We start from the raw sequence: 24,776 nt of genomic DNA on the forward strand, positions 1-24,776 counted from the left end.
ATACCCGTGGTATATTGGGCATATTCCACAAACCCCCAAGGTGCCTTATTGGTTTTATAAACTGGTTACCAACTCAATTAGAACAGTAAGAATACCCGTGGTATATTGGGCATATTCCACAAACCCCCAAGGTGCCTTATTGGTTTTATAAACTGGTTACCAACTCAATTAGAACAGTAAGAATACCCGTGGTATACGGTCTGATATACCACGGCTTTCTGCCAATCAGCATTCATGGCTCGACCCACCCAGTTAATTGTAGGTAATGTGTTAGAACCAGCCAGTTTGTTATAGATAATGTGTTAGAACCACCCAGTTTGTTATAATGTGTTAGAACCACCCAGTTTGTTATAGATAATGTGTTAGAACCACCCAGTTTGTTATAGATAATGTGTTAGAACCAGCCAGTTTGTTATAGATAATATGTGTTAGAACCAGCCAGTTTGTTATAGATAATGTGTTAGAACCAGCCAGTTTGTTATAGATAATGTGTTAGAACCACCCAGTTTGTTATAGATAATGTGTTAGAACCACCCAGTTTGTTATAGATGTGTTAGAACCACCCAGTTTGTTATAGATAATGTGTTAGAACCAGCCAGTTTGTTATAGATAATATGTGTTAGAACCAGCCAGTTTGTTATAGATAATGTGTTAGAACCAGCCAGTTTGTTATAGATAATGTGTTAGAACCAGCCAGTTTGTTATAGATAATGTGTTAGAACCAGCCAGTTTGTTATAGATAATGTGTTAGAACCAGCCAGTTTGTTATAGATAATGTGTTAGAACCAGCCAGTTTGTTATTCCTCTTCAAGGAATACCTAGGATAGGATAAAGTAATCCTTCTCACCCCCCCCCCCCCCTTAAATGATTTAGATGCACTATTGTAAAGTGGCTGTTCCACTGGATGTCATAAGGTGAATTCACCAATTTGTAAGTCGCTCTGGATAAGAGCGTCTGCCAAATGACTTAAATGTAAATGTAATGTGTTAGAACCAGCCAGTTTGTTATAGATAATGTGTTAGAACCAGCCAGTTTGTTATAGATAATGTGTTAGAACCAGCCAGTTTGTTATAGATAATATGTGTTAGAACCAGCCAGTTTGTTATAGATATGTGTTAGAACCAGCCAGTTTGTTATAGATAATGTGATAGAACCAGCCAGTTTGTTATAATGTGTTAGAACCAGCCAGTTTGTTATAGATAATGTGTTAGAACCAGCCAGTTTGTTATAGATAATATGTGTTAAAACCAGCCAGTTTGTTAAAGATAATATGCGTTAGAACCACCCAATTTGTTATAGATAATGTGTTAGAACCACCCAGTTTGTTATAATGTGTTAGAACCACCCAGTTTGTTATAGATAATATGTGTTAAAACCAGCCAGTTTGTTAAAGATAATATGCGTTAGAACCACCCAATTTGTTATAGATAATGTGTTAGAACCACCCAGTTTGTTATAATGTGTTAGAACCAGCCAGTTTGTTATAGATAATATGTGTTAAAACCAGCCAGTTTGTTAAAGATAATATGCGTTAGAACCAGCCAGTTTGTTATAGATAATGTGTTAGAACCAGCCAGTTTGTTATAGATAATGTGTTAGAACCACACAGTTTGTTATAGATAATATGCGTCAGAACCACCCAGTTTGTTATAATGTGTTAGATCCACCCAGTTTGTTATAGATAATGTGCGTTAGAACCAGCCAGTTTGTTATAATGTGTTAGAACCAGCCAGTTTGTTATAGATAATGTGTTAGAACCAGCCAGTTTGTTATAGATAATGTGTTTGAACCACACAGTTTGTTATAGATAATATGCGTCAGAACCACCCAGTTTGTTATAATGTGTTAGATCCACCCAGTTTGTTATAGATAATGTGCGTTAGAACCAGCGATGTATATAAACCCTGGATTGCAGATGCTATGAATTGGCCATTGAGAGGCTTTGAAGCCACCGGTCCTGTCAGTCATCTAGTGTAAACATACACGTCGTTGTTAATTAAAACCATACTGAAGGTCCGATACCTTGGAGCCATTCAGTGCTCCGGTATTTAGACTCTGAAGTCTGGGATTCAGCCTTCTGCTACAGCATATTAAACATAATGCTGAACATGACTATGTAGCTCAGAAACTAGAGACGTTTTTTAAAGAAATATCTTTAAGACATCTTTTATTCCTTGTGTTTTTACTTCGGGTTTGGTTTGGTCATCCTGTCTATTTTATCCCTCTCTGTGTACGTTTGGTCATCCTGTCTATTTTATCCCCCTCTGTGTACGTTTGGTCATCCTGTCCATTTTATCCCCCTCTGTGTACGTTTGGTCATCCTGTCTATTTTATCCCGCTCTGTGTACGTTTGGTCATCCTGTCTATTTTATCCCTCTCTGTGTACGTTTGGTCATCCTGTCTATTTTATCCCTCTCTGTGTACGTTTGGTCATCCTGTCTATTTTATCCCTCTCTGTGTACGTTTGGTCATCCTGTCCATTTTATCCCTCTCTGTGTACGTTTGGTCATCCTGTCTATTTTATCCCACTCTGTGTACGTTTGGTCATCCTGTCCATTTTATCCCTCTCTGTGTACGTTTGGTCATCCTGTCTATTTTATACCTCTCTGTGTACGTTTGGTCATCCTGTCCATTTTATCCCACTGTGTACGTTTGGTCATCCTGTCCATTTTATCCCTCTCTGTGTACGTTTGGTCATCCTGTCTATTTTATACCTCTCTGTGTACGTTTGGTCATCCTGTCCATTTTATCCCACTGTGTACGTTTGGTCATCCTGTCCATTTTATCCCTCTCTGTGTACGTTTGGTCATCCTGTCTATTTTATCCCTCTCTGTGTACGTTTGGTCATCCTGTCTATTTTATCCCTCTCTGTGTACGTTTGGTCATCCTGTCTATTTTATCCCTCTCTGTGTACGTTTGGTCATCCTGTCTATTTTATACCTCTCTGTGTACGTTTGGTCATCCTGTCCATTTTATCCCTCTCTGTGTACGTTTGGTCATCCTGTCTATTTTATCCCACTCTGTGTACGTTTGGTCATCCTGTCCATTTTATCCCTCTCTGTGTACGTTTGGTCATCCTGTCTATTTTATACCTCTCTGTGTACGTTTGGTCATCCTGTCCATTTTATCCCACTGTGTACGTTTGGTCATCCTGTCCATTTTATCCCTCTCTGTGTACGTTTGGTCATCCTGTCTATTTTATCCCTCTCTGTGTACGTTTGGTCATCCTGTCTATTTTATCCCTCTCTGTGTACGTTTGGTCATCCTGTCTATTTTATCCCTCTCTGTGTACGTTTGGTCATCCTGTCTATTTTATACCTCTCTGTGTACGTTTGGTCATCCTGTCCATTTTATCCCTCTCTGTGTACGTTTGGTCATCCTGTCTATTTTATCCCACTCTGTGTACGTTTGGTCATCCTGTCCATTTTATACCTCTCTGTGTACGTTTGGTCATCCTGTCCATTTTATCCCTCTCTGTGTACGTTTGGTCATCCTGTCTATTTTATCCCTCTCTGTGTACGTTTGGTCATCCTGTCCATTTTATCCCTCTCTGTGTACGTTTGGTCATCCTGTCTATTTTATCCCACTCTGTGTACGTTTGGTCATCCTGTCTATTTTATCCCTCTCTGTGTACGTTTGGTCATCCTGTCCATTTTATCCCACTGTGTACGTTTGGTCATCCTGTCCATTTTATCCCACTGTGTACGTTTGGTCATCCTGTCCATTTTATCCCTCTCTGTGTACGTTTGGTCATCCTGTCTATTTTATCCCTCTCTGACGTTTGGTCATCCTGTCTATTTTATCCCTCTCTGTGTACGTTTGGTCATCCTGTCTATTTTATCCCTCTCTGTGTACGTTTGGTCATCCTGTCTATTTTATCCCTCTCTGTGTACGTTTGGTCATCCTGTCTATTTTATCCCTCTCTGTGTACGTTTGGTCATCCTGTCTATTTTATACCTCTCTGTGTACGTTTGGTCATCCTGTCCATTTTATCCCACTCTGTGTACGTTTGGTCATCCTGTCCATTTTATCCCTCTCTGTGTACGTTTGGTCATCCTGTCTATTTTATCCCTCTCTGTGTACGTTTGGTCATCCTGTCTATTTTATCCCTCTCTGTGTACGTTTGGTCATCCTGTCCATTTTATCCCCCTCTGTGTACATTTGGTCATCCTGTCTATTTTATCCCTCTCTGTGTACGTTTGGTCATCCTGTCTATTTTATCCCTCTCTGTGTACGTTTGGTCATCCTGTCCATTTTATCCCTCTCTGTGTACGTTTGAACACATTTATTTTCATTGTCATCCTGTCCATTTTATCCCTCTCTGTGTACGTTTGGTCATCCTGTCCATTTTATCCCTCTCTGTGTACGTTTGGTCATCCTGTCTATTTTATCCCTCTCTGTGTACGTTTGGTCATCCTGTCTATTTTATCCCTCTCTGTGTACGTTTGGTCATCCTGTCTATTTTATACCTCTCTGTGTACGTTTGGTCATCCTGTCTATTTTATACCTCTCTGTGTACGTTTGGTCATCCTGTCTATTTTATCCCTCTCTGTGTACGTTTGGTCATCCTGTCTATTTTATCCCTCTCTGTGTTTTTGGTCATCCTGTCCATTTTATCCCCCTCTGTGTACGTTTGGTCATCCTGTCTATTTTATCCCGCTCTGTGTACGTTTGGTCATCCTGTCTATTTTATCCCTCTCTGTGTACGTTTGGTCATCCTGTCTATTTTATCCCTCTCTGTGTACGTTTGGTCATCCTGTCTATTTTATCCCTCTCTGTGTACGTTTGGTCATCCTGTCCATTTTATCCCTCTCTGTGTACGTTTGGTCATCCTGTCTATTTTATCCCTCTCTGTGTACGTTTGGTCATCCTGTCTATTTTATCCCTCTCTGTGTACGTTTGGTCATCCTGTCTATTTTATCCCTCTCTGTGTACGTTTGGTCATCCTGTCTATTTTATCCCTCTCTGTGTACGTTTGGTCATCCTGTCTATTTTATCCCTCTCTGTGTACGTTTGGTCATCCTGTCTATTTTATCCCTCTCTGTGTACGTTTGGTCATCCTGTCTATTTTATACCTCTCTGTGTACGTTTGGTCATCCTGTCTATTTTATACCTCTCTGTGTACGTTTGGTCATCCTGTCTATTTTATACCTCTCTGTGTACGTTTGGTCATCCTGTCCATTTTATCCCACTGTGTACGTTTGGTCATCCTGTCCATTTTATCCCTCTCTGTGTACGTTTGGTCATCCTGTCTATTTTATACCTCTCTGTGTACGTTTGGTCATCCTGTCCATTTTATCCCACTGTGTACGTTTGGTCATCCTGTCCATTTTATCCCTCTCTGTGTACGTTTGGTCATCCTGTCTATTTTATCCCTCTCTGTGTACGTTTGGTCATCCTGTCTATTTTATCCCTCTCTGTGTACGTTTGGTCATCCTGTCTATTTTATCCCTCTCTGTGTACGTTTGGTCATCCTGTCTATTTTATACCTCTCTGTGTACGTTTGGTCATCCTGTCCATTTTATCCCTCTCTGTGTACGTTTGGTCATCCTGTCTATTTTATCCCACTCTGTGTACGTTTGGTCATCCTGTCCATTTTATACCTCTCTGTGTACGTTTGGTCATCCTGTCCATTTTATCCCTCTCTGTGTACGTTTGGTCATCCTGTCTATTTTATCCCTCTCTGTGTACGTTTGGTCATCCTGTCCATTTTATCCCTCTCTGTGTACGTTTGGTCATCCTGTCTATTTTATCCCACTCTGTGTACGTTTGGTCATCCTGTCTATTTTATCCCTCTCTGTGTACGTTTGGTCATCCTGTCCATTTTATCCCACTGTGTACGTTTGGTCATCCTGTCCATTTTATCCCACTGTGTACGTTTGGTCATCCTGTCCATTTTATCCCTCTCTGTGTACGTTTGGTCATCCTGTCTATTTTATCCCTCTCTGTGTACGTTTGGTCATCCTGTCTATTTTATCCCTCTCTGTGTACGTTTGGTCATCCTGTCTATTTTATCCCTCTCTGTGTACGTTTGGTCATCCTGTCTATTTTATCCCTCTCTGTGTACGTTTGGTCATCCTGTCTATTTTATACCTCTCTGTGTACGTTTGGTCATCCTGTCCATTTTATCCCACTCTGTGTACGTTTGGTCATCCTGTCCATTTTATCCCTCTCTGTGTACGTTTGGTCATCCTGTCTATTTTATCCCTCTCTGTGTACGTTTGGTCATCCTGTCTATTTTATCCCTCTCTGTGTACGTTTGGTCATCCTGTCCATTTTATCCCCCTCTGTGTACATTTGGTCATCCTGTCTATTTTATCCCTCTCTGTGTACGTTTGGTCATCCTGTCTATTTTATCCCTCTCTGTGTACGTTTGGTCATCCTGTCCATTTTATCCCTCTCTGTGTACGTTTGGTCATCCTGTCCATTTTATCCCTCTCTGTGTACGTTTGGTCATCCTGTCCATTTTATCCCTCTCTGTGTACGTTTGGTCATCCTGTCTATTTTATCCCTCTCTGTGTACGTTTGGTCATCCTGTCTATTTTATCCCTCTCTGTGTACGTTTGGTCATCCTGTCTATTTTATACCTCTCTGTGTACGTTTGGTCATCCTGTCTATTTTATCCCTCTCTGTGTACGTTTGGTCATCCTGTCTATTTTATCCCTCTCTGTGTACGTTTGGTCATCCTGTCTATTTTATCCCCCTCTGTGTACGTTTGGTCATCCTGTCTATTTTATACCTCTCTGTGTACGTTTGGTCATCCTGTCTATTTTATCCCTCTCTGTATGTTATTTTAATGCATTAGTCTCTCAGGTTTCCCATTACTTCATTATTGTCATTAACATTTTAATGTCCAATTTAAGAAATGTACTGTTTTAATCTTTCTCACTTTGTCATTTGTGAAGCACTTTGAAACGGCCTGCCCAGTAAGGTGCTCTGTAAATAGTCTGATTTGATTCTCCAAGAGAAAAACTGTTTCATTTCTTACCTCCAGACTGAAACAGACCTCTTCAAGCGTCCAACCCTCTCGACACAACTCCTTCTGCTGCACTGTGAACCCTCCTCACCCTCAAAGACCGTTTTACATTACATTTCCCGACACACACACACTATCTGGGAGTTTAGCTGTTAATGTTCAACTAGTCAGAGGTGAAGATCACCAAAGATAATCTAAATCTATTCCTGACGCTTGTAAAGTGATTGTAAAAAAAAACATTAAAACACGATGACACCCAGAGCTTTCTATCACAAAGGGCTATCACACCTTTCAGTAATCCACTCTAGCCGCCACTCCTCTGCCGCTGGTTTAACAGGAGTAGGGTGAAGTTGCCCCGAGATGCTGATCTTGGGACAGTTTTGCCTTTTCCCCACTAATGGTTCAGGATAGGGGGAAGCTGATCCCAGATCTGTACCTAACAAGGGTCAATTCGATTTGAAGGCAGTCAATTCAGGAAGTGATTTTTAATTAAACATTTCAAAAAAGGAAAAGCTTATTTAAAATAAATAAATAAATAAATAGTTTCTACTGCTCAGTTTGAGGTCATTGAGAAAATGATTTTCAAATTTTGAATTGGTTCCGGAAGTTCACCTCCTGGATTGACTGCCTTCAACACCGGCCCTTGTACCTCGGGGAAACTTCACCTTGGGACCATTTTAATGGCTGTCATTTCAATTCAACACCTCCATCTCTGCTGTCAGTCTCCTTCTGCAGACTACAGAACCTGCTGGATTGGAATTCAAAAACAAGACAAATTGCAACCAATGGAAAAACAAAACCACAGAAACAAACTGTGTCCATTTCAGGTTAAGTGGAATTTATTTAGTTTCCCTTGTCATTCTGGATGCGTTTAAATGTCAACAAAGTTAAAATATGTTGTTTCCTGTCCTTTTGTAACTCAGATGGCATTTGGTTCTTGATTGGTTATTTTTGTTGTTATTTCAAATGCAAAATAAGAATCAGGACTTTAGAATCTACTGTACACTGGTTCTGGATAAATCAACTTCCTGTTTTTAACTCCTCCCACCCGTCTTGTATTCCGTCCAATCAGAAGGCCCGTTTGACTAACTCGTCCCACCCCCAGCCCGTCATCGGTCCTATCCCGAAGAGCTGTTTCACTTCTTAACAATCTGGATGACGTCCTCGTGCTCCATGATGTGTGTTAGCCCCACCCGCTGAGGGTCGAACTTGGTGCTGGTGCCCTGGAACACAACAGTCACAAAATGGAGTCATGAAAGAAAGACACAGCGTTTTATAACGCAGAGGGCAAACCCAACGTCGCTAGCACGGGGTGCTGCTAACTCACCCAGACCAGGGCGTACTTGAACTGGCTGGCTAACGTTCTGTGGATCCGATGGCACTGCAGGGAGAGAGAGGGGGAGAGCGTCGTTAAGGCTTTAGCTCAGCGGGTTAACACAGTCTGGTGCCGACCACCTGGGTTCAAAGCCAGGATTGTCAGTGTGTGTGTGTTCAAGCTCACCACATGTTCTACAGAAGCTCCTCTCCTCATGATGATGGCGTCGCTGAAGTCAGGCCTCTCTGAAACAACAAGACCCACAATTCAACAGGAGACACCAGGGGTTCTATCCACACAGCGTGGGAGACGCCAGGGGTTCTATCCACACAGCGTGGGAGACGCCAGGGGTTCTACCCACACAGCGTGGGAGACGCCAGGGGTTCTACACACACAGCGTGGGAGACGCCAGGGGTTCTACACACACAGCGTGGGAGACGCCAGGGGTTCTACCCACACAGCGTGGGAGACGCCAGGGGTTCTACCCACACAGCGTGGGAGACGCCAGGGGTTCTACCCACACAGCGTGGGAGACGCCAGGGGTTCTACCCACACAGCGTGGGAGACGCCAGGGGTTCTACCCACACAGCGTGGGAGACACCAGGGGTTCTACCCACACAGCGTGGGAGACACCAGGGGTTCTATCCACACAGCGTGGGAGACACCAGGGGTTCTATCCACACAGCGTGGGAGACACCAGGGGTTCTATCCACACAGCGTGGGAGACGCCAGGGGTTCTATCCACACAGCGTGGGAGACACCAGGGGTTCTATCCACACAGCGTGGGAGACACCAGGGGTTCTATCCACACAGCGTGGGAGACACCAGGGGTTCTATCCACACAGCGTGGGAGACGCCAGGGGTTCTATCCACACAGCGTGGGAGACGCCAGGGGTTCTATCCACACAGCGTGGGAGACGCCAGGGGTTCTATCCACACAGCGTGGGAGACGCCAGGGGTTCTATCCACACAGCGTGGGAGACGCCAGGGGTTCTATCCACACAGCGTGGGAGACGCCAGGGGTTCTATCCACACAGCGTGGGAGACGCCAGGGGTTCGATCCACACAGCGTGGGAGACACCAGGGGTTCGATCCACACAGCGTGGGAGACACCAGGGGTTCGATCCACAGCGTGGGAGACACCAGGGGTTCGATCCACACAGCGTGGGAGACACCAGGGTTCTATCCACACAGCGTGGGAGACACCAGGGGTTCTATCCACACAGCGTGGGAGACACCAGGGGTTCGATCCACACAGCGTGGGAGACACCAGGGGTTCGATCCACACAGCGTGGGAGACACCAGGGGTTCTATCCACACAGCGTGGGAGACACCAGGGGTTCTATCCACACAGCGTGGGGAGACACCAGGGGTTCCATCCACACAGCGTGGGAGACGCCAGGGTTCTATCCACACAGCGTGGGAGACGCAGGGTTCTATCCACACAGCGTGGGAGACACCAGGGGTTCTACACACAGCGTGGGAGACACCAGGGGTTCTATCCACACAGCGTGGGAGACACCAGGGGTTCTATCCACACAGCGTGGGAGACACCAGGGGTTCTATCCACACAGCGTGGGAGACACCAGGGGTTCCATCCACACAGCGTGGGAGACACCAGGGGTTCTATCCACACAGCGTGGGAGACACCAGGGGTTCTATCCACACAGCGTGGGAGACACCAGGGGTTCTACACACAGCGTGGGAGACACCAGGGGTTCTATCCACACAGCGTGGGAGACACCAGGGGTTCTACACACAGCGTGGGAGACGCCAGGGGTTCTATCCACACAGCGTGGGAGACGCCAGGGGTTCTATCCACACAGCGTGGGAGACGGCAGGGGTTCTATCCACACAGCGTGGGAGACGCCAGGGGTTCTATCCACACCGCGTGGGAGACGCCAGGGGTTCTATCCACACAGCGTGGGAGACACCAGGGGTTCCATCCACACAGCGTGGGAGACACCAGGGGTTCCATCCACACAGCGTGGGAGACACCAGGGGTTCTACACACCGCGTGGGAGACACCAGGGGTTCTACACACCGCGTGGGAGACACCAGGGGTTCCATCCACACAGCGTGGGAGATACCAGGGGTTCTACACACAGCGTGGGAGAGTGTGTGTTTACGATTGGATTGCTGTGTGTGTGTGTGTCTGTGTGAGTGAGTGTGTGTCCATTTCTGAATTCTCCTGCATCCTAAATAGTAGGCCGTTTAAGTACGAGAAAAAGGTCAAATAGAATGCGACAATTTGAAACTCATTCAGCCTATTACAACAGCTGATCAGTTAGATATGGGGAGGAGCTACCGACATCAACCAATAGCAGGCAACAACAAAATCGAACATGACGCATTCTCAGTATACGGGGGTTTGGGGGGGGGGGGTGTACCTCCTCTCTTCTTTGTGTAAAGACAGATGAGCGCCAGGTATTCCCACAGCCTCTCTAACAGGAAGTCCAGGTTCAGCTTCATCCCACAGCTAACAGAGAGGAGACAGTCAGACAGAGACAGTCAGACACAGAGGAGACAGTCGGACAGAGAGTCAGACAGACAGACAGACAGGAGGAGACAGACAGACAGAGACAACACAGTCAGACAGAGAGGAGACAGTCAGACACAGAGGAGACAGTCAGACACAGAGGAGACAGTCAGACACAGAGGAGACAGTCAGACACAGAGGAGACAGACAGACACAGAGGAGACAGACAGACACAGAGGAGACAGACAGACAGAGAGACCGTCAGACAGAGAGGACACAGTCAGACAGAGAGACCGTCAGACACAGAGGAGACCGTCAGACACAGAGGAGCCAGTCAGACACAGAGGAGCCAGTCAGACACAGAGGAGCCAGTCAGACACAGAGGAGCCAGTCAGACACAGAGGAGCCAGTCAGACACAGAGGAGACAGTCAGACACAGAGGAGCCAGTCAGACACAGAGGAGCCAGTCAGACACAGAGGAGCCAGTCAGACACAGAGGAGCCAGTCAGACACAGAGGAGCCAGTCAGACACAGAGGAGCCAGTCAGACAGAGAGGAGACAGTCAGACACAGAGGAGACAGTCAGACACAGAGGAGACAGTCAGACACAGAGGAGACAGACAGACAGAGAGACAGTCAGACAGAGACAACACAGACAGACAGAGAGGAGACAGACAGACACAGAGGAGACAGTCAGACAGAGAGACAGTCAGCCACAGAGGAGACAGTCAGACAGAGAGACAGTCAGACACAGGAGACAGTCAGACACAGAGGAGACAGTCAGACACAGAGGAGACAGTCAGACACAGAGGAGACAGTCAGACACAGAGGAGACAGTCAGACACAGAGACAGTCAGACAGAGAGGAGACAGACAGACAGACAGGAGACAGTCAGACAGAGAGGAGACAGTCAGACAGAGAGGAGACAGTCAGACAGAGAGGAGACAGTCAGACAGAGAGGAAACAGTCAGACAGAGAGGAGACAGACAGACAGAGAGGAGACAGACAGACAGAGAGGAGACAGACAGACAGAGAGGAGACAGACAGACAGAGAGGAGACAGACAGACAGAGACAGACAGAGAGGAGACAGTTCGACAGAGAGGAGGCAGTCAGACACAGAGGAGACAGACAGACACAGAGACAGTCAGACACAGAGGAGACAGTCAGACACAGAGGAGACAGTCAGACAGACAGACAGAGAGACAGTCAGACAGAGAGACAACACAGACAGACAGAGAGAGAGGAGACAGTCAGACAGAGACAACACAGTCAGACAGAGAGGAGAGAGTCAGACAGAGAGACAGTCAGACAGAGACGAGACAGTCAGACAGAGGAGAGACAGTCAGACAGAGGAGAGACAGTCAGACAGAGAGGAGTCAGTCAGACAGAGAGGAGTCAGTCAGACAGAGACAACACAGTCAGACAGAGGAGAAACAGTCAGACAGAGACAACACAGTGACAACACAGTCAGACAGAGAGGAGTCAGACAGAGGAGAGACAGTCAGACAGAGACGAGACAGTCAGACAGAGACGAGACAGTCAGACAGAGACGAGACAGTCAGACAGGGTAGTTTCTGACCTGATGACGACGCTGTGGGGTTCGTGGGCCAGCCTGTCCACCTCCTCTATAGAGATCTGATCCACCTTGTTGTACACCTACACACACACACGACTACATATTCATTGTGGACTGGTACAGAACAGGTACGTATAAACATAGAGCTTGATCATAGATCAGGTACGTATAAACATAGAGCTAGATCATAGATCAGGTATGTGTGTATAAACATAGAGCAAGATCATAGATCAGTTACGTATAAACAGAGCTAGATCATAGATCAGGTAGGTACGTATAAACAGAGCAAGATCATAGATCAGGTAGGTACGTATAAACATAGAGCTAGATCATAGATCAGGTACGTACGTATAAACAGAGCTAGGTCATAGATTAGGTAGGTACGTATAAACAGAGCAAGATCATAGATCAGGTAGGTACGTATAAACATAGAGCTAGATCATAGATCAGGTACGTACGTATAAACATAGAGCTAGATCATAGATCAGGTACGTACGTATAAACAGCGCTAGATCATAGATCAGGTATGTACGTATAAACATAGCGCTAGAACATAGATCAGATACGTACGTATAAACATAGCGCTAGAACATAGATCAGATACGTACGTATAAACATAGCGCTAGAACATAGATCAGATACGTACGTATAAACCTAGCGCTAGAACGTAGATCAGATACGTACGTATAAACAGGGCATGTAAACTCGGTTCCCAACAATGACGTCGATGAAGTCATCAGGAGTGCTGTCTTCTCGGAACAGAACCTCCGCATTGAAGATTTCTGAGGTGGATCGTTAAGGTTCTACCTACTGTTCTGAGGTGGATCACTAGGTTCTACCTACTGTTCTGAGGTGGATCACTAGGTTCTACCTACTGTTCTGAGTTGGATCACTAGGTTCAACCTACTGTTCTGAGTTGGATCACTAGGTTCTACCTACTGTTCTGAGTTGGATCACTAGGTTCTACCTACTGTTCTGAGGTGGATCACTAGGTTCTACCTACCGTTCTGAGGTGGATCATTAGGTTCTACCTACTGTTCTGAGGTGGATCACTAGGTTCTACCTACCGTTCTGAGGTGGATCATTAGGTTCAACCTACCGTTCTGAGTTGGATCACTAGGTTCTACCTACCGTTCTGAGTTGGATCACTAGGTTCTACCTACCGTTCTGAGGTGGATCACTAGGTTCTACCTACTGTTCTGAGGTGGATCACTAGGTTCTACCTACTGTTCTGAGGAGGATCACTAGGTTCTACCTACTGTTCTAAGTTGGATCACTAGGTTCAACCTACTGTTCTGAGGAGGATCACTAGGTTCAACCTACTGTTCTGAGTTGGATCACTAGGTTCAACCTACTGTTCTGAGGTGGATCACTAGGTTCTACCTACTGTTCTGAGGTGTATCGTTAAGGTTCTACCTACTGTTCTGAGGTGGATCACTAGGTTCTACCTACTGTTCTGAGTTGGATCACTAGGTTCAACCTACTGTTCTGAGGTGGATCACTAGGTTCTACCTACTGTTCTGAGGTGGATCACTAGGTTCTACCTACTGTTCTGAGTTGGATCACTAGGTTCTACCTACTGTTCTGAGTTGGATCATTAGGTTCTACCTACTGTTCTGAGTTGGATCACTAGGTTCAACCTACTGTTCTGAGGTGGATCGTTAAGGTTCTACCTACTGTTCTGAGGTGGATCATTAGGTTCTACCTACTGTTCTGAGGTGGATCACTAGGTTCTACCTACTGTTCTGAGGTGGATCACTAGGTTCTACCTACTGTTCTGAGGTGGATCACTAGGTTCTACCTACTGTTCTGAGGTGGATCACTAGGTTCTACCTACTGTTCTGAGGTGGATCACTAGGTTCAACCTACTGTTCTGAGGTGGATCAGTAGGTTCAACCTACTGTTCTGAGGTGGATCGTTAAGGTTCTACCTACTGTTCTGAGGTGTATCGTTAAGGTTCTACCTACTGTTCTGAGGTGGATCACTAGGTTCTACCTACTGTTCTGAGGTGGATCACTAGGTTCTACCTACTGTTCTGAGGTGGATCATTAGGTTCAACCTACTGTTCTGAGGTGTATCGTTAGGTTCTACCTACTGTTCTGAGTTGGATCACTAGGTTCAACCTACTGTTCTGAGTTGGATCACTAGGTTCAACCTACTGTTCTGAGGTGGATCACTAGGTTCTACCTACTGTTCTGAGGTGTATCGTTAAGGTTCTACCTACTGTTCTGAGGTGGATCACTAGGTTCTACCTACTGTTCTGAGTTGGATCACTAGGTTCAACCTACTGTTCTGAGGTGGATCACTAGGTTCTACCTACTGTTCTGAGGTGGATCACTAGGTTCTACCTACTGTTCTGAGTTGGATCACTAGGTTCTACCTACTGTTCTGAGTTGGATCATTAGGTTCTACCTACTGTTCTGAGTTGGATCACTAGGTTCTACCTACTGTTCTGAGGTGGATCATTAGGTTCTACCTACTGTTCTGAGGTGGATCGTTAAGGTTCTACCTACTGTTCTGAGGTGGATCGTTAAGGTTCAATCTACTGTTCTGAGGTGGATCATTAGGTTCTACCTACTGTTCTGAGGTGGATCACTAGGTTCTACCTACTGTTCTGAGGTGGATCACTAGGTTCTACCTACTGTTCTGAGGTGGATCACTAGGTTCTACCTACTGTTCTGAGTTGGATCACTAGGTTCAACCTACTGTTCTGAGGTGGATCACTAGGTTCTACCTACTGTTCTGAGGTGGATCACTAGGTTCTACCTACTGTTCTGAGTTGGATCACTAGGTTCTACCTACTGTTCTGAGTTGGATCATTAGGTTCTACCTACTGTTCTGAGTTGGATCACTAGGTTCTACCTACTGTTCTGAGGTGGATCATTAGGTTCTACCTACTGTTCTGAGGTGGATCGTTAAGGTTCTACCTACTGTTCTGAGGTGGATCGTTAAGGTTCAATCTACTGTTCTGAGGTGGATCATTAGGTTCTACCTACTGTTCTGAGGTGGATCACTAGGTTCTACCTACTGTTCTGAGGTGGATCACTAGGTTCTACCTACTGTTCTGAGGTGTATCGTTAAGGTTCTACCTACTGTTCTGAGTTGGATCACTAGGTTCTACCTACTGTTCTGAGGTGGATCACTAGGTTCTACCTACTGTTCTGAGGTGGATCACTAGGTTCTACCTACTGTTCTGAGGTGGATCACTAGGTTCTACCTACTGTTCTGAGGTGGATCATTAGGTTCTACCTACTGTTCTGAGGTGGATCACTAGGTTCTACCTACTGTTCTGAGTTGGATCACTAGGTTCAACCTACTGTTCTGAGGTGTATCGTTAAGGTTCTACCTACTGTTCTGAGGTGGATCACTAGGTTCTACCGACTGTTCTGAGGTGGATCGTTAAGGTTCTGTGCTGGTATTGTGTCTGTATGTCAGAAGGATGCTGTGCTTAGTGGTGTCTGTAGTTAGTGATGTTGTGTCTATGTTGAGTGGTGTCTGTAGTTGGTGATATTGTGTCTGTAGTTAGTAGTGGTATTGTGTCTGTAGTTAGTAGTGGTATTGTGTCTGTAGTTGGTGATGTTGGTGTCTGTAATCAGTTGGTGATGTTGGTGTCTGTAGTCAGTTGGTGATGTTGGTGTCTGTAGTCAGTTGGTGATGTTGGTGTCTGTAGTCAGTTGGTGATGTTGGTGTCTGTAGTCAGTTGGTGATGTTGGTGTCTGTAGTCAGTTGGTGATGTTGGTGTCTGTAGTCAGTTGGTGATGTTGGTGTCTGTAGTCAGTTGGTGATGTTGGTGTCTGTAGTCAGTTGGTGATGTTGGTGTCTGTAGTCAGTTGGTGATGTTGGTGTCTGTAGTCAGTTGGTGATGTTGGTGTCTGTAGTCAGTTGGTGATGTTGGTGTCTGTAGTCAGTTGGTGATGTTGGTGTCTGTAGTCAGTTGGTGATGTTGGTGTCTGTAGTCAGTTGGTGATGTTGGTGTCTGTAGTCAGTTGGTGATGTTGGTGTCTGTAGTCAGTTGGTGATGTTGGTGTCTGTAGTCAGTTGGTGATGTTGGTGTCTGTAGTCAGTTGGTGATGTTGGTGTCTGTAGTCAGTTGGTGATGTTGGTGTCTGTAGTCAGTTGGTGATGTTGGTGTCTGTAGTCAGTAGTGGTATTGTGTCTGTAGTTAGTGGTGGTATTGTGTCTGTAGTTAGTGGTGGTATTGTGTCTGTAGTTAGTGGTGGTATTGTGTCTGTAGTTAGTGGTGGTATTGTGTCTGTAGTTAGTGGTGGTATTGTGTCTGTAGTTAGTGGTGGTATTGTGTCTGTAGTTGGTGATGTTGGTGTCTGTAATCAGTTGGTGATGTTGGTGTCTGTAGTCAGTTGGTGATGTTGGTGTCTGTAGTCAGTTGGTGATGTTGGTGTCTGTAGTCAGTTGGTGATGTTGGTGTCTGTAGTCAGTTGGTGATGTTGGTGTCTGTAGTCAGTTGGTGATGTTGGTGTCTGTAGTCAGTAGTGGTATTGTGTCTGTAGTTGGTGATGTTGGTGTCTGTAGTCAGTAGTGGTATTGTGTCTGTAGTTGGTGATGTTGGTGTCTGTAGTCAGTAGTGGTATTGTGTCTGTAGTTGGTGATGTTGGTGTCTGTAGTCAGTAGTGGTATTGTGTCTGTAGTTGGTGATGTTGGTGTCTGTAGTCAGTTGGTGATGTTGGTGTCTGTAGTCAGTTGGTGTCTGTAGTTAGTTGGTGATGTTGGTGTCTGTAGTTAGTTGGTGATGTTGGTGTCTGTAGTTAGTTGGTGATGTTGGTGTCTGTAGTTAGTTGGTGATGTTGGTGTCTGTAGTTAGTTGGTGATGTTGGGTCCTGTGTGGCTCAGTCGGTAGAGCATGGCGCTTGCAACGCCAAGCGTCGTGGGTTCGATTCCCGCTGGGGCCACCCATATGTAAAAGTAGTGGCCCCAGCCGACTTGTAAGTCGCTTTGGACAAAAGCGTCTGCTAAATGGGATATATTTTATATTATATATATGTAGTTGGTGATGTTGGTGTCTGTAGTTGGTGATGTTGGTGTCTGTAGTTGGTGATGTTGGTGTCTGTCGTTGGTGGTGGTGGTGTCTGTCGTTGGTGGTGGTGGTGTCTGTCGTTGGTGGTGGTGGTGTCTGTCGTTGGTGGTGGTGGTGTCTGTCGTTGGTGGTGGTGGTGTCTGTCGTTGGTGGTGGTGGTGTCTGTCGTTGGTGGTGGTGGTGTCTGTCGTTGGTGGTGGTGGTGTCTGTCGTTGGTGGTGGTGGTGTCTGTCGTTGGTGGTGGTGGTGTCTGTCGTTGGTGGTGGTGGTGTCTGTCGTTGGTGGTGGTGGTGTCTGTCGTTGGTGGTGTCTGTCGTTAGTGGTGTGGTGTCTGTCGTTAGTGGTGTGGTGTCTGTCGTTAGTGGTGTGGTGTCTGTAGTCAGTGGTGTGGTGTCTGTAGTCAGTGGTGTCTGTAGGTAGTGGCGTCTGTAGGTAGTGGTGTCTGTATCTAGTGGTGTCTGTAGGTAGTGGTGTCTGTATCTAGTGGTGTCTGTAGGTAGTGGTGTCTGTAGGTAGTGGCGTCTGTATCTAGTGGCGTCTGTATCTAGTGGCGTCTGTATGTAGAGGTGTCTGTAGGTAGTGGCGTCTGTATCTACTGGCGTCTGTAGGTAGAGGTGTCTGTAGGTAGTGGCGTCTGTACCTAGTGGCGTCTGTATCTCGTGGCGTCTGTATCTCGTGGCGTCTGTAGGTAATGGCGTCTGTATCCAGTGGCGTCTGTATCCAGTGGCGTCTGTATCCAGTGGCGTCTGTATCCAGTGGCGTCTGTATCCAGTGGCGTCTGTATCCAGTGGCGTCTGTATCCAGTGGCGTCTGTATCCAGTGGCGTCTGTATCCAGTGGCGTCTGTATCCAGTGGCGTCTGTAGTCAGTGGCGTCTGTAGTCAGTGGCGTCTGTATCTAGTGGCGTCTGTATCTAGTGGCGTCTGTATCTAGTGGCGTCTGTATCTAGTGGCGTCTGTATCTAGTGGCGTCTGTATCTAGTGGCGTCTGTATCTAGTGGCGTCTGTATCTAGTGGCGTCTGTATCTAGTGGCGTCTGTATCTAGTGGCGTCTGTATCTAGTGGCGTCTGTATCTAGTGGCGTCTGTATCTAGTGGCGTCTGTATCTAGTGGCGTCTGTATCTAGTGGCGTCTGTATCTAGTGGCGTCTGTATCTAGTGGCGTCTGTAGGTCAGAAGGATACTGTATTCGTGGAGGATCAGCTGGACCAGTTTCTCAGAACACATCGTCAGGGGAACCATGGAGTTATAGGACAAACCCCCTCCTTTCTTGGGCTGAACACAAACACACAGTTGTCACATTACTACAGACCAGCATCAAACACATGTTGTTGAAACCTACCATCAAACACATGTTGTTGAAACCTACCATCAAACACATGTTGTTGAAACCTACCATCAAACACATGTTGTTGAAACCTACCATCAAACACATGTTGTTGAAACCTACCATCATACACATGTTGTTGAAACCTACCATCAAACACATGTTGTTGAAACCTACCATCAAACACATGTTGTTGAAACCTACCATCAAACACATGTTGAATACTACCATCAAACACATGTTGTTGAAAACTACCATCAAACACATGTTGTTGAAACCTACCATCAAACACATGTTGTTGAAACCTACCATCAAACACATGTTGTTGAAACCTACCATCAAACACATGTTGTTGAAACCTACCATCAAACACATGTTGTTGAAACCTACCATCAAACACATGTTGTTGAAACCTACCATCAAACACATGTTGTTGAATACTACCATCAAACACATGTTGTTGAAACCTACCATCAAACACATGTTGTTGAATACTACCATCAAACACATGTTGTTGAAAACTACCATCAAACACATGTTGTTGAAACCTACCATCAAACACATGTTGTTGAAACCTACCATCAAACACATGTTGTTGAAACCTACCATCAAACACATGTTGAAACCTACCATCAAACACATGTTGTTGAAACCTACCATCAAACACATGTTGTTGAAACCTACCATCAAACACATGTTGTTGAAACCTACCATCAAACACATGTTGAATACTACCATCAAACACATGTTGTTGAAACCTACCATCAAACACATGTTGTTGAAACCTACCATCAAACACATGTTGAATACTACCATCAAACACATGTTGTTGAAAACTACCATCAAACACATGTTGTTGAAACCTACCATCAAACACATGTTGTTGAAACCTACCATCAAACACATGTTGTTGAAACCTACCATTAAACACATGTTGAATACTACCATCAAACACATGTTGTTGAAACCTACCATCAAACACATGTTGAATACTACCATCAAACACATGTTGTTGAAACCTACCATCAAACACATGTTGTTGAAACCTACCATCATACACATGCTGTTGAAACCTACCATCAAACACATGTTGAATACTACCATCATACACATGTTGTTGAAACCTACCATCAAACAGGTTGAATACTACCATCAAAAACATGTTGAATACTACCATCAAACACATGTTGTTGAAACCTACCATCATACACATGTTGTTGAAACCTACCATCAAACACATGTTGTTGAAAACTACCATCAAACACATGTTGAAACCTACCATCATACACATGTTGTTGAAACCTACCATCATACACATGTTGTTGAAACCTACCATCAAACACATGTTGTTGAAACCTACCATCAAACACATGTTGTTGAAACCTACCATCAAACACATGTTGTTGAAACCTACCATCAAACACATGTTGTTGAAACCTACCATCAAACACATGTTGAAACCTACCATCAAACACATGTTGTTGAAACCTACCATCAAACACATGTTGTTGAATACTACCATCAAACACATGTTGTTGAAACCTACCATCAAACACATGTTGAATACTACCATCAAACACATGTTGTTGAAAACTACCATCAAACACATGTTGTTGAAACCTACCATCAAACACATGTTGTTGAAACCTACCATCAAACACATGTTGTTGAAACCTACCATCAAACACATGTTGTTGAAACCTACCATCAAACACATGTTGAAACCTACCATCAAACACATGTTGTTGAAACCTACCATCAAACACATGTTGTTGAAACCTACCATCAAACACATGTTGTTGAAACCTACCATCAAACACATGTTGAATACTACCATCAAACACATGTTGTTGAAACCTACCATCAAACACATGTTGAATACTACCATCAAACACATGTTGTTGAAAACTACCATCAAACACATGTTGTTGAAACCTACCATCAAACACATGTTGTTGAAACCTACCATCAAACACATGTTGTTGAAACCTACCATCAAACACATGTTGTTGAAACCTACCATCAAACACATGTTGTTGAAACCTACCATTAAACACATGTTGAATACTACCATCAAACACATGTTGTTGAAACCTACCATCAAACACATGTTGAATACTACCATCAAACACATGTTGTTGAAACCTACCATCATACACATGCTGTTGAAACCTACCATCATACACATGCTGTTGAAACCTACCATCAAACACATGTTGAATACTACCATCATACACATGTTGTTGAAACCTACCATCAAACAGGTTGAATACTACCATCAAAAACATGTTGAATACTACCATCAAACACATGTTGTTGAAACCTACCATCATACACATGTTGTTGAAACCTACCATCAAACACATGTTGTTGAAAACTACCATCAAACACATGTTGTTGAAAACTACCATCAAACACATGTTGAATACTACCATCATACACATGTTGTTGAAACCTACCATCATACACATGTTGTTGAAACCTACCATCAAACACATGTTGTTGAAACCTACCATCAAACACATGTTGTTGAAACCTACCATCAAACACATGTTGTTGAAACCTACCATCAAACACATGTTGTTGAAACCTACCATCAAACACATGTTGAATACTACCATCAAACACATGTTGTTGAAACCTACCATCAAACACATGTTGTTGAAACCTACCATCAAACACATGTTGAATACTACCATCAAACACATGTTGTTGAAAACTACCAAACACATGTTGTTGAAACCTACCATCAAACACATGTTGAATACTACCATCAAACACATGTTGTTGAAACCTACCATCAAACACATGTTGTTGAAACCTACCATCATACACATGCTGTTGAAACCTACCATCAAACACATGTTGAATACTACCATCATACACATGTTGTTGAAACCTACCATCAAACAGGTTGAATACTACCATCAAAAACATGTTGAATACTACCATCAAACACATGTTGTTGAAACCTACCATCAAACACATGTTGTTGAAAACTACCATCAAACACATGTTGTTGAAACCTACCATCAAACACATGTTGTTGAAAACTACCATCAAACACATGTTGAATACTACCATCATACACATGTTGTTGAAACCTACCATCATACACATGTTGTTGAAACCTACCATCAAACACATGTTGTTGAAACCTACCATCAAACACATGTTGTTGAAACCTACCATCAAACACATGTTGTTGAAACCTACCATCAAACACATGTTGTTGAAACCTACCATCAAACACATGTTGTTGAAACCTACCATCATACACATGTTGTTGAAACCTACCATCATACACATGCTGTTGAAACCTACCATCAAACACATGTTGAATACTACCATCAAACACATGTTGAATACTACCATCAAACACATGTTGTTGAAACCTACCATCATACACATGTTGAATACTACCATCAAACACATGTTGTTGAAACCTACCATCATACACATGTTGAATACTACCATCAAACACATGTTGAAACCTACCATCATACACATGTTGAATACTACCATCAAAAACATGTTGAATACTACCATCAAACACATGTTGAATACTACCATCAAACACATGTTGAATACTACCATCAAACACATGTTGAATACTACCATCAAACACATGTTGAATACTACCATCAAACACATGTTGAATACTACCATCAAACACATGTTGAATACTACCATCATACACATGTGGAATACTACCATCAAACATACACTACAGGACCAACAGGATGTGGACACTAGATCATCCAACATCTCATTCAGAAATCATGATCATTAATATGGAGTTGGACCCCCTTTGCTGCTATAACAGCCTCCACTCTTCTGGGAAGGCTTTCCACTAGATGTTGGAACATTGCTGCTATAACAGCCTCCACTCTTCTGCGAAGGCTTTCCACTAGATGTAGGAACATTGCTGCTATAACAGCCTCCACTCTTCTGGGAAGGCTTTCCACTAGATGTTGGAACATTGCTGCTATAACAGCCTCCACTCATCTGGGAAGGCTTTCCACTAGATGTTGGAACATTGCTGCTATAACAGCCTCCACTCTTCTGGGAAGGCTTTCCACTAGATGTAGGAACATTGCTGCTATAACAGCCTCCACTCTTCTGGGAAGGCTTTCCACTAGATGTTGGAACATTGCTGCTATAACAGCCTCCACTCTTCTGGGAAGGCTTTCCACTAGATGTAGGAACATTGCTGCTATAACAGCCTCCACTCTTCTGGGAAGGCTTTCCACTAGATGTTGGAACATTGCTGCTATAACAGCCTCCACTCTCCTGGGAAGGCTTTCCACTAGATGATGGAACATTGCTGCTATAACAGCCTCCACTCTCCTGGGAAGGCTTTCCACTAGATGATGGAACATTGCTGCTATAACAGCCTCCACTCTTCTGGGAAGGCCTTCCACTAGATGTTGGAACATTGCTGCTATAACAACCTCCACTCTTCTGGGAAGGCTTTCCACTAGATGTAGGAACATTGCTTCTATAACAGCCTCCACTCTTCTGGGAAGGCTTTCCACTAGATGTAGGAACATTGCTGCTATAACAGCCTCCACTCTTCTGGGAAGTCATTCCACTAGATGTTGGAACATTGCTGCTATAACAGCCTCCACTCTCCTGGGAAGGCTTTCCACTAGATGTTGGAACATTGCTGCTATAACAGCCTCCACTCTTCTGGGAAGGCTTTCCACTAGATGTAGGAACATTGCTGCTATAACAGCCTCCACTCTTCTGGGAAGTCATTCCACTAGATGTTGGAACATTGCTGCTATAACAGCCTCCACTCTTCTGGGAAGGCCTTCCACTAGATGTAGGAACATTGCTGTTATAACAGCCTCCACTCTTCTGGGAAGGCTTTCCACTAGATGTAGGAACATTGCTGCGGGGACTTGCTTCCATTCTTCCATTCAGCCACAATTCACCCCGAAGGTGTTAGATGGGGTTAAGGTCAGGGCTCTTTGCAGGCCAGTCAAGTTCTTCCACACAGACCGACAACCCGTTTTTGTATGGACCTCGCTTTGTGCATGCTGAAACAGGAAAGGGCCTTCCCCAAACTGTCGGCACAAAGTTGACAGCACAGAATCGTCTAGAATGTCATTGTATGCTGCAGCGTTAAGATTTCCCTTCACTGGAACTAAGGTGCCCGAACCATGAAAAACAGCCCCAGACCATTATTCCTCCTCCACCAAACTTTACAGTTGGCACTATGTAGTCGGGCAGGAAGCGTTCTCCTGGAATACGCTAAACCCAGATTCGTCCGTCGGACTGCCAGATGGTGAAGTGTGATTCATCGCTCCAGAGTCCAATGGCGGCGAGCTTTACACCACTCCAGTCGACGCTCGGCATTGAGCATGGTGATCTTAGGCTTGTGTGCGGCTGCTCTGCCATGGAAACCCATTTCATGAAGCTCCCGACTAACAGTTATTGTGCTGATGTCCGTTCTGTGAGCTTGTGTGGCCTACCACTTCGCGGCTGAGCCGTTGTTGCTCCTTGACGTTTCCACTTCACAATAACAGCACTTACAGTTGACCGGGGCTGCTCTACCAGGGCAGAAATTTGATGAACTGACTTGTTGGAAAGGTGGCATCCTATGACGGTGTCGCGTTGAAAGTCACTGAGCTCTTCAGTCAGGCCATTCTACTGCCAATGTTTGTCTATGGAGATTGCATGGCGGTGTGCTGGATTCGATCCACTTATCAGCAGCGGGCTGAAATAGAACCCACTAATTAGAAGGGTGTCCACATACATATACACTCCCGAGTGGAGCAGCGGCCTGAGACACTGCATCTCAGTGCAAGAGGCGTCACTGCAGTCCTTGGTTCGAAACCAGGCTGTTTCACATCCGGCCGTGATTGGGAGTCTCATAGGGCGGCCGCACAGCGTCGTCCTGGTTTGGCCAGGGTAGGCCGTCATTGTAATGAAGAATTTGTTCTTAAATGACTTGTTAAACAAAAGGTTAAATGTAAAATATATAAAATAATGTGATGGAGAAACTGACCTTAAAGTAGATGTTGGGTTTGGAGCGGTTGAGTCTGATGCCGACGGACTCCAACTCC

At 44.7% G+C, this 24,776-nt stretch overlaps 1 protein-coding gene across 1 annotated transcript; it reads right to left on the reverse strand.

Moving 5' to 3' along the window:
* Positions 1-8,005: 8,005 nt before the first annotated feature.
* LOC135535723 (developmentally-regulated GTP-binding protein 2-like) lies at positions 8,006-24,770 on the reverse strand. Its single transcript, XM_064962153.1, has 8 exons — positions 24,719-24,770; positions 18,560-18,650; positions 13,031-13,128; positions 12,350-12,426; positions 10,682-10,770; positions 8,478-8,536; positions 8,304-8,357; positions 8,006-8,199 (listed from the first exon to the last, which is right to left on the reverse strand). The coding sequence occupies exons 2-8, from the start codon at positions 18,615-18,617 to the stop codon at positions 8,113-8,115; spliced, it is 522 nt and encodes a 173-aa protein (XP_064818225.1). The 5' UTR covers positions 18,618-18,650; positions 24,719-24,770; the 3' UTR covers positions 8,006-8,112.
* Positions 24,771-24,776: the final 6 nt, after the last annotated feature.

Source organism: Oncorhynchus masou, unplaced genomic scaffold, assembly GCF_036934945.1.
Source record: "Oncorhynchus masou masou isolate Uvic2021 unplaced genomic scaffold, UVic_Omas_1.1 unplaced_scaffold_506, whole genome shotgun sequence".
Lineage (NCBI taxonomy): Eukaryota > Metazoa > Chordata > Actinopteri > Salmoniformes > Salmonidae > Oncorhynchus > Oncorhynchus masou.

Coding starts and splice junctions, on each gene's coding strand:
- LOC135535723 (XM_064962153.1), bottom strand. CDS start 18,617: ATGGTTCCCCTGACGATGTGTTCTGAGAAACTGGTCCAGCTGATCCTC. Junction 8,537..10,681: donor TTACACAAAGAAGAGAGGAG/GTACACCCCCCC, acceptor TTGTTGTTTCAG/AGAGGCCTGACTTCAGCGAC. Junction 8,358..8,477: donor GAGCTTCTGTAGAACATGTG/GTGAGCTTGAAC, acceptor CTCTCCCTGCAG/TGCCATCGGATCCACAGAAC.